The sequence below is a fragment of the Phragmites australis genome, chromosome 11 (genome assembly GCF_958298935.1).
Source record: "Phragmites australis chromosome 11, lpPhrAust1.1, whole genome shotgun sequence".
Taxonomy (NCBI): domain Eukaryota; kingdom Viridiplantae; phylum Streptophyta; class Magnoliopsida; order Poales; family Poaceae; genus Phragmites; species Phragmites australis.
The window spans coordinates 21,510,868-21,520,313 of NC_084931.1; the positions used below are offsets into that span (position 1 = coordinate 21,510,868).

The window sequence follows — 9,446 nt, forward strand, 5'->3', positions numbered from 1 at the left end:
CATCGGAACATCCGGTATGTATTATACTTGGCTCTAAACTTTATATGAATATCAAACTGTTTTTCTTTATGAGCACCGGACTATCCGATATTAGTACCGAACTATTTTTTATTGTAAGCACTGTACCATCTGGTGAGATAAATTTTAGCAGAACAACAATATGTATTTTGGGCATAACTTTTCGCTCTGAACTCCGATTTTGATGACCTTAGGCTCTATAGAAAGCTTGTGAAGAGCTCTACATGATTATATAGAAATCCATCCTATTTGATCACAATAAATTCATAGAACAAGTCTAATTCATTCATCTCTTTATCTCGGTTTCTCTGTGCAAAATGCTTTGGTGCAATAATCTGGCGTGTACACTCTGATCATCGGACTATCCAGTGACTCATTCAGCCTTCTCCGCCTTTGTCAAAAACACTCTGATGAGTTTAACACGTAGAGCACCAGACCATTAGGTGTTACACTTTATCTTTTCTTGGACATATGTCCCAAAGAAAAGCTCCGGTATTACTCAATGCTAATCACTGAACCATCTAATGAGGCTAATGACATCTGGACAAAATGCTTTGGTGTGTACAACTCCTCCGCGCTAGACCATCCGGTGAGAACAAATTCTTTAAAATTTTTCCAATTCAATCAAACTTTATCCTACCTGTTGTGACTTCTTCATGTATTACATCCATGAGACCTACTAAAGTATATACTTAACAAACATTTTTGTCATACTAACTATGTTATCATAAATCACTAAAATCACGTACATACCTTAAGATGTTCTACTACCATCTTTCTAATGGCATGTTTGCTATAAGTATCCACAAATGTTAATGATCCAGTGTCATCAAGTAACGAGCTATCACTTCTTCTTCCTCGTTCTCTTCTTTTTTTCTAAACCATGCCAAAATATTAAGAGGGGAGAGGTTGGCTTAGAGGCTTCGAGGTGTACATACATGGGCCTTGAGCTCCTCTGTCCGCACGGTGGATCTACTAATAGCTTGTTTGGTTGGTTGCTTAAATGGCGGGTCTGTGGGCGGGTCCTGCACGTTTGGTTGCCTCGGTGATCGTGACAATCAGGCCTGAACGCTGTGCCGGTCTAGCTCCATGGAATCTGTTTCCGCTGAGCCTGGCTCGCTGGTGCAATTGTATATGTGGTGTACATATGTATTTTTATTTAACTCTTGATTTTATTTAGAGGTATAAGAGTGGTTCAAAAATTCTGAATGTTTTCATGAACAATCTAGAGTTTACTAGCAAAATATTTTAATTAGTTTGATTAAAAAGCATATCCCAATATTTAATGAAAATTCTCCAAAGAAGTCTAATTTTATAACTTATAGTAATTTTATGCCTCAAATAAATTCCTAAAAATTAGAAAAAAAATTGATATACTAATTTATAAAAATATTTTCAATCTAAATTATTTATAGAAAAATAAATTTATTTATAATTCAATATATACTCATACGAACAAACAAATACGATCTCTTTTTAACTAAATACATACAAATACATACAACCCATCAAAGAGACCGTATTACGTCTCTTTAGCCTAACTAAATTCAGGCTAACTCACTGTATACAACCAGAGCCAAACATGTCAAAAAAACATCTAAACTTGTGCGGCTGTGTCATCTATAAACAATATAGAGTGCAAAAATCAAATAGATGGGTCGCGGTCTTTCCTTTTCTTTCTGACAAGCTGCAACAGGTTAGGTATTTTCTTTCTCATCTTGATCCCACCGCGCACCGGCTGCCGCCCACCGCTCCACCCCGCCCGCCTCCCGCGCCATGGCCTTCCCTCCCCCCACCTCCCTCTCCTCCTCCTCCCCCGCCCCCATCCACCTCCGCCGCCAGCCCGTCCCCAGCCCGCCGCTCCACGCCGCACTACCCTTCCCGCGCACGCTCCCGCTCCACTTCCCCTCCCTCCGCCTCGCGCGGCCTCACCTACCTCCCCTCCCGCTCGCCTCCTCGGGCAGCGGCGGTGGCGATGATGACCTTCCCTCGGGCAGGGGAGGAGGAGGAGGTGAGGGCGATGGCGGCAGCGCGGACGGGGACGGGGACGGGGACGGGGACGGGGACGACGCGTTTGTCAACAGGAGGGAGGCGCTGTTCGTGCTGGCGCAGCTCGGTCGGAAGCTCGAGAGCCTGCCGGCGGACCTGGCCGCCGCCGTGGAGGGCGGCCGCGTGCCTGGGGAGATCGTGCGGCGGTTCGCGGACCTCGAGGTGTCGCCCGTTTTCCGGTGGCTGCTCCAGTTCGGTGGTTTCAAGGAGCGCCTCCTCGCCGACGATCTCTTCCTCACCAAGGTCGCCATAGAGTGCGGCGTCGGCATCTTCACCAAGGTCCGCAAGAAATTTCGCAATTTTTTTTCCTGTGGTTTGTGACTCGAATCCCAAAAACTAGCGTGCAAGTTAGCAATCCACCGGAACCATGACTTGTGCATCAGTCTTGTCGTAGACCTTTATTATTATTATTATTATATCATCTTTTTAGTTGGATCTCGTGGGTTTTATGTCTAAGCCTACCCCAACTTGCTTAGGATAAAGACTTTGTTGCTGTTGCTGTTGTTCGATGATTCAGATCATCAGATGCGATTTGGTTTTCTGGGGTTTGACTGACTCTAGTGCCAAGCTTTTTGTGGCCTGGACTTAGATGCCGGCCGATTTTGGCTCAGATTGTTTCGAGACTCGCGGTCGGGTCTGATGCTGATGCGTGTCCAATCCTTTGCTCCGTCTCAAAAAGTTGTGGTGGTGGAGGTGGGGGGGGGGGGGATTGACTGCTTGCTGTGGAGTTTAGTTCACTAAATCAGGAATAATCAAATTGGAATCTCGATGACTTTTCCTTTCAAAAACAATAGCAAATGTCAGTTTATTACAAAAAGAGGGGAATAAAAGAAGCCTTTGTACATTCTCTAGTATTCTATTGCTGGAAATAGAAATATACACATTTCTTCAAATGAACGGAGTAGCAGCTAGCCAATATGCATTAGTCGTCTTCTGTTGGCTTTGTTATGTGGTCCTATCTGTCAAATACAAACCCAGTTGCAACTGGATGGAAACTCTGGGACGCACAAATTTGCAGTAAATACATGGTATGTAGAACGTCTGTCCATCTGTTCTGAGCAGAGAAAGTAGCTGCAATGCAGCTCGTTGCTTGGGTTTTTGAAAGGGAAATGATTTTTTTTTTTGAAAGGGAAAAACTCGTTGCTTGGGTTGACTGTACTGTTGTTGAAAACATCAATATGTTTCTATTTGACGCCCATATGCTACACCTTTCTATTCTTTTTATTTTCTTTGTAGCAGTACGTCTGAAAGCTTCTTTTGTGGCCCCATTTTTCTTGACCTGGTGCAGTTAGATGATTTTGTGTTTTACTTTGCATTGTATATATATAATTTTCTTGCAGCTAATTTGACATAACTCCTTTAATTTGCTAGACTGCTGCAGAGTATGAGAAAAGGAGGGAGAACTTTGTCAAAGAGCTTGACTTTGTGGTCGCAGATGTGGTATGCTCCTATAAGTGTTTTTTTTCTTTTGCCGTTATAATCAGCTAGGCATTTTCCTTCAATACTGTAAACTAGGAACCATTTTTCTTTTCTGCTGTTGTCATAATTGTTCTTTCAGAACTAAGAATTAATCTTATTTTGAGTGTCTATTCCGCCAAACGTGAGATGCTTTGATGCTCCTGTGTATATATTTTTTAGATAATGAAGTGAAGCCCAACAAATCATGCTCGTCCCCCTTTCCGTCTCTACCCTCTGAGGTCAATCTAACATGCCAAAAGCAAACGAAAATGACTATCTGTTGTCTAATTTACAAAAGTTTGTGATGTATTCAGTGTTAACATGTTAACCCCCTTAGTTTGGGGGTGTAAAATCAACTTTTACAAATGTAAAAGAAATGGTGTCCCTCAAAATCTTTGACAATCATATAAAATTTAATGTCCAAATACAATCTGTCCTATAGTGAACATAAAAAGTGTTTCTGTGGATAGTTTTCTTTTCTTTTCTCCCTTTCCTTTTGTTTCTATTTATGATTTTTCAGGTATTTCTCTTGGCATAAGAACAGCTTTAAGGACTATCTCCACAGGTGTCTTGACAATTTTCAAGTAGACTAACTGCCTTAACTAATGTGGCTAGCATGTTAGCATGAGTTAACTGATAGCACTAGATGTGTTCCCTTCCTTTACAATTGATTCTGTAACAACTTCGCTACCCAGTATTTGACTTTTGAAGTTCATCGTGGCTAGTCCTTTCGTTATTTTTCTGCACTCTATCTAGACATTATAATCATGTTTTCTTTAATAAAAAGTATTTTTTTTCTGTGAATTATTACCAAATTATTTCCAAAAAGTGGAACCTACCGGATACACCACCATCAGTGGCATTCCAAAGAACTTTTGCGTGCTACGGGTAGTTCGAAACTTTAGATTGAACTGTCCCTGCTACTCCAGAACTGCTGGTGTGCCAAACCCTACCCTGCCACCAATGATGGCCTGGCAAGGGGTGCCACACTGTGCCCCACTGGTGGTTGGTGTAGCGCTCCTGACAGTCTGACAATACCATTGGTGGAGTCGTGCCACTCCACCATTGATGGAAGCAGGGGTAGGTCATTTTTAGAAGTAAGCTATATATGGCTTCATTTTTATAATATTACTAGTTGTATGCCCATGCCCTGCCATGGATAAAAAAGAAAATTAATTATAATAAATGTTATAGAACACCTAATAAAAAGTCAAGTGATTCTTTTCTAGAAATATGATTATGATATAGAAGCATATACTTAATATGTTCTGCACCATATGAAGGAAATCCTTGACAAAATGCATTCTGGGTCCTCTCTACTCTCGTAGAGATGTCAACATCCCACGACACTTTGCCGACGTGTGCATATTTTAACGTTATTTGCATATTTTCACTACAAATGGATGGAGCGTAACACTGCAAATGAACATATTTCATTCAGCTAGTAAGTCAGAAGATAGCAATATAGTGATTGGAACAGAGGATCTACTAAATTGAGAGAATTGGTTTCTTGTGATGATGTCAAGCACACCAATTTGAACCTAATGAGCAGGAAAATGGAAAGACTAGAGCATTTTGCAAGATGGTGCAGTGAAATTCAGGCATAGGATGGGGACTGCCCAGCAGCAGTGATGACGTGCATCATACAGACTGTATGCAGGCTGATGCCTGTGCTCACTGGCAGGAGGAAGGCGGTGGCGGACGCGTGCTACCCTGTGGGGAGTACGGTGGTGGCAGACACCTGTGTTCACCGGCAGGGAGGAAATGGCGGCAAAGGGCGTGCTCATCGGCAGGGAGATGACGGCGAACACAAGGTAGTTGGCGAGTGTAGAGTGGTGGCGTACATCCGATCACCGGACAAGGATGGCCGCGCAATTCTGAGCTCACCAGCCTGATGAGGGCTGTAATGGACGCGCGTGCTTGGCGACGTGAGGAGATGGTGGCCAATGAGTCTGCTCGCCGGCGATGAGGAGATGGTGGCAGGTGTGTGCTCGATGGCGGGAGGAGGGTGGTGGCTGAAGTGGGAAGAGGTGGTGGAGGATGTAACCTCGCTAGTGGAGAGGGAGATGGTGGTGCTGGCTTGACAGAATGCTTGCTTTGATGAAGAACACTCTGAATTTCATGTTTTAAATGGGTGGTCTTAGGCGGTTCTACTGGTGCTGCTGTAATGATTGCTCCTCTGTTGCAAGCTGTAGAGGGGACACTCAGGTGGCTAGCTCCTTGCTTAGAACTGCTATGCAGGTGGTCGCAGGTTCCATTCCTAGCGCTAGTTGTATTCCTGATGAATTTTTTACACAGTTGTGATGGTAACCCCACATGTCAGGTGAGCTGGTGGCGGTGGCAGAAACACCATCACCACCAACTGGAATGTTTTAAGTAGTAAAGATAAAGACTAGAAAACCATTAAATGACAAGAAGTTCCATGAATCATTTGGTACTAAATAAATATGCAGAAGATGTTAACACGTAAGTGTTGGATTTCCTTGATGCCTTCACTGTATGTCGTGCTACAAGAATTATGCCAGAAAAAGAATGTCATATGGAAGTTCTTAAATAGCAGTAATAAATGACGATCGATTGCCTTTGTTTTTCATACTTGCTTGTGAAAAACACTACCACCAATTGGTTTTGCTACTTCAACTGTAAAAGGATTGTCAAATTACAAGTAAAGTTCTCTTACTAGTTAATTTTTGTTTACCCCTTGCCCAAACAGTGTTTCAACTCTCAGAACTTCCTAACTTCTGCCTTTCCAGTTGAGAAATATAGTTAATGGCAATGCAAGAAATGTTTCAACCTTTCATCTCTGCTAATTCAGAAAATAATTAAATATCTCTGTTGTTAACGATATCTCTTTTATTTATTCATTGGTTCCTCTTTACAGAGTTTTTAATCTTTAGTTCCCAATACTTTCCAGGTCATGGCAATAGTTGCAGATTTCATGCTTGTATGGCTTCCTGCTCCAACTGTGTCTCTGCAGCCACCACTAGCCATGAATTCTGGATCCATTACTAAATTCTTCTACAACTGCCCAGATAATGCCTTCCAGGTATCATGATCTTGATTTCTCATTGAATTGGTACAAGTTCCTTAGGTTTATCCCCGTTTTTTAGAGGTATAGATGAAAATGATGTTTTTATTCTGAAAGGAAAGACATTTTCTTTTTGCTTAAACTTGAAGGTGACCTTATCACTTTGCAACTTCTTCTGTAGATTGCTTTGGCTGGGACATCATACTCACTTTTGCAGAGAGTAGGAGCTATTGTGGTAAACTTGAACTTTCTATGCTTTGTTGTGTTGCTCACAATGGGCAATTTGACATTGAGTAGCTTTAATGGCCTTTTATTATGAACTAACAATTTGGCTTCTTTCAGAGGAATGGTGCAAAGCTTTTTGCAGTGGGAACTAGTGCCTCTCTGGTAAGCTTGTCATGATGTGGCTGTAATGTCTTGGACAAACACCACTGGCAGTCTGTTTTGACTTGCTCTTAAATAGCAGCACTAGAGCAATTGTTTTCCTTTCTGAACTTCTTTGTGCTAAGCAGAAAGTATTAGCATAAAACATTATGCAAGGTAGTAATTTAGGAAATGCTTGAATCATTTTTGTGTTTTTAATGTAAGCATGAATGCTATGGATGACCACTGTTTACTGGAAAACCTTGAGGCCTGGAGTGTACAAACTTAATAATTTATTTAGTATAGGTGTATACTCTGACCTCTAAGCTTCAAATATCAGATATATCGAATAATTGTAAAAGAGATGACTGATATACCTTCCAGAGTGTCTTTGTTCTTGTTATCAGATCAATGTGGTAAATTGATCATACTGGTTAGTTTTGGTTCATAACAGAAACAATTGTCTAGTTTTCAAGCCAAGTTTTCAATGCCATCTTTGCTATTCAAGCCAAGTTTTCAATGCCATCTTTGCTATTCAAGTCAAGCTTTCAAAACTATGTAAAAGCTTACAATGCATGGATAATTTCTTACTCAGATCGGCACTGGTGTGACCAATGCACTGATAAAAGCAAGAAAGGCTGTCAGCAAGGATTTTGCTGGTGAAGTTGAGAATATTCCAATTTTATCAACTAGTGTTGCATATGGTGTATACATGGCAGTTTCTAGTAACCTCAGGTAAAAATCTTCTCATATGAAATCCCTACTTATATTTTAATTTGTTTCAAGTGATTAATTATTCACATTGATGAACTTCTCTCAGAGATCATGTTATGTTTAATTCATCTATTTAGAGTGACTGCCCCCACTCCAATTAGCACATTAGGAGGCTATGGATATATGATGCATTAGGAGTCTAGGACATGCACACCTGCACATTTGTGGGGAAGAAAACGGTAGCATGTGGAACGTACAGAAATGACAAGTGGGACCATAATGCACAAAAGAGAATATTCTGTTTTGCCTGTACCAAAGATCATCCTGTATGATGTTAGATCAGAAGGAACAGTGGGCATATTATGTTCCCCGCGCAAGAATTTTTTTCTTAGGATTAGTGAAACTTTTTGTCATGCCCAGTCGATATCGTGGGAGCATTATCCCTAGGGCAGAAAGTCCCTGTCGAAATACATGTACCTGTAGATAGTATTTTTTTTTCACTTTTGATGGAAAGGACTAATGCAACTTGTCGAAATACATGAAATACATGCTGTTTCTTCTTTGTTGGATATGTTGTTCATTCCTCTTTTTTTTTTCTTCGTTGGATCATTTCAAGCTATGGTGCTAATGTGCAAGTATAACTACAAATATATGAAGGCAATGCAAGTATAACTACAAATCTTGTGCTCTTTCTGATTGTATGTGTACAACAAATCCTTGTCATTGCTTCGTTGTTATTATAAACTACCAAATGATATTTTGCATATGGTTAACACCAAACACTAGATGCCACAGCAGCCATCCGTAAACTTAATGCTAGTCTGTTTGGTGCTTATCAGTTTGTTCTTGAACTTCTTTTAACAGATACCAGATTTTGGCTGGAGTGATTGAACAGCGGATGCTTGAGCCACTATTGCACCGCCACAAACTAGTATTGAGCGCACTGTGTTTCGCAGTTCGGACAGGGAACACGTTTTTGGGTTCTCTACTGTGAGTAATCTGTACCTTCAGGAGATTAACAGCGCTGTCTATGCTGATCAGGCTACTTACTGACTAAACTTCTCCCTGTGTAGGTGGGTCGACTATGCCAGGTGGATAGGCATACAATAAGCCTGAGTATAGAGATAAAACTGCACAAAGCGATAGCAATCTTGGTTCTTCATGACTTTATATTACCATGCTTCCTACAGCTGGTTCACTATTCATCTGCGTCACATGAGACACTTAGGACAGATTTTTGAATTCTTTTTTAAAACAAAGGAAGCTTGGGGAAGAAAGGGTAATTTGTCGAATTCCAGCAAACAAGTGATTGGATTCTTTTCGATGGCTTATTTTTTCGGTTGTGTCTAATCTGACAAGATTCAGACAATTTGGGTCGTTTTTGTTTTTGTGCAAGTTCCTATCATTTGGTTAGTGTCTTGTTTTACTCCCAAATTTTGTTACAAATGTGGAATATAGATAAGCAGTAACATATGCCTACGCTAACTAGTCGAAGTTTGCATGACATTCACGTTTGGATGAAGGTGAGCAAAATAAGATTGGACAAGTGGTACCCTGTTACTCCAGTCTCCGGTGCTGGTGGTCTGTCGCATCTGTAAAACTGGCCTCTATTTGTAAGCACTAGTGTGATTACAAGCGGCAGGATGACTACCAGCGATCTTGGACGAAGGGCAGAGTGCTATAGCATTGGACCGTGGATGTGAGCGGGAGACTAGCAGATTCGGAAGAAACAGAGATGGTAGAGGGAGAAACAGGTCTCGAACTACTTGGCCGAGATTAGCTTGTCCATGTATGTTAGTAGTAATTTCTTAGATGG

The 9,446-nt window shown here is 41.2% G+C and overlaps 1 protein-coding gene across 1 annotated transcript; it reads left to right on the forward strand.

Moving 5' to 3' along the window:
• Window positions 1-1,717: 1,717 nt before the first annotated feature.
• On the forward strand, window positions 1,718-9,109 carry LOC133884853 (protein RETICULATA-RELATED 4, chloroplastic-like). The gene is made up of 8 exons (XM_062324430.1): window positions 1,718-2,346; window positions 3,439-3,507; window positions 6,440-6,571; window positions 6,735-6,788; window positions 6,896-6,940; window positions 7,512-7,651; window positions 8,495-8,620; window positions 8,704-9,109. Exons 1-8 carry the CDS (start codon window positions 1,795-1,797, stop codon window positions 8,738-8,740), a joined length of 1,155 nt encoding a protein of 384 aa, XP_062180414.1. The 5' UTR covers window positions 1,718-1,794; the 3' UTR covers window positions 8,741-9,109.
• Window positions 9,110-9,446: the final 337 nt, after the last annotated feature.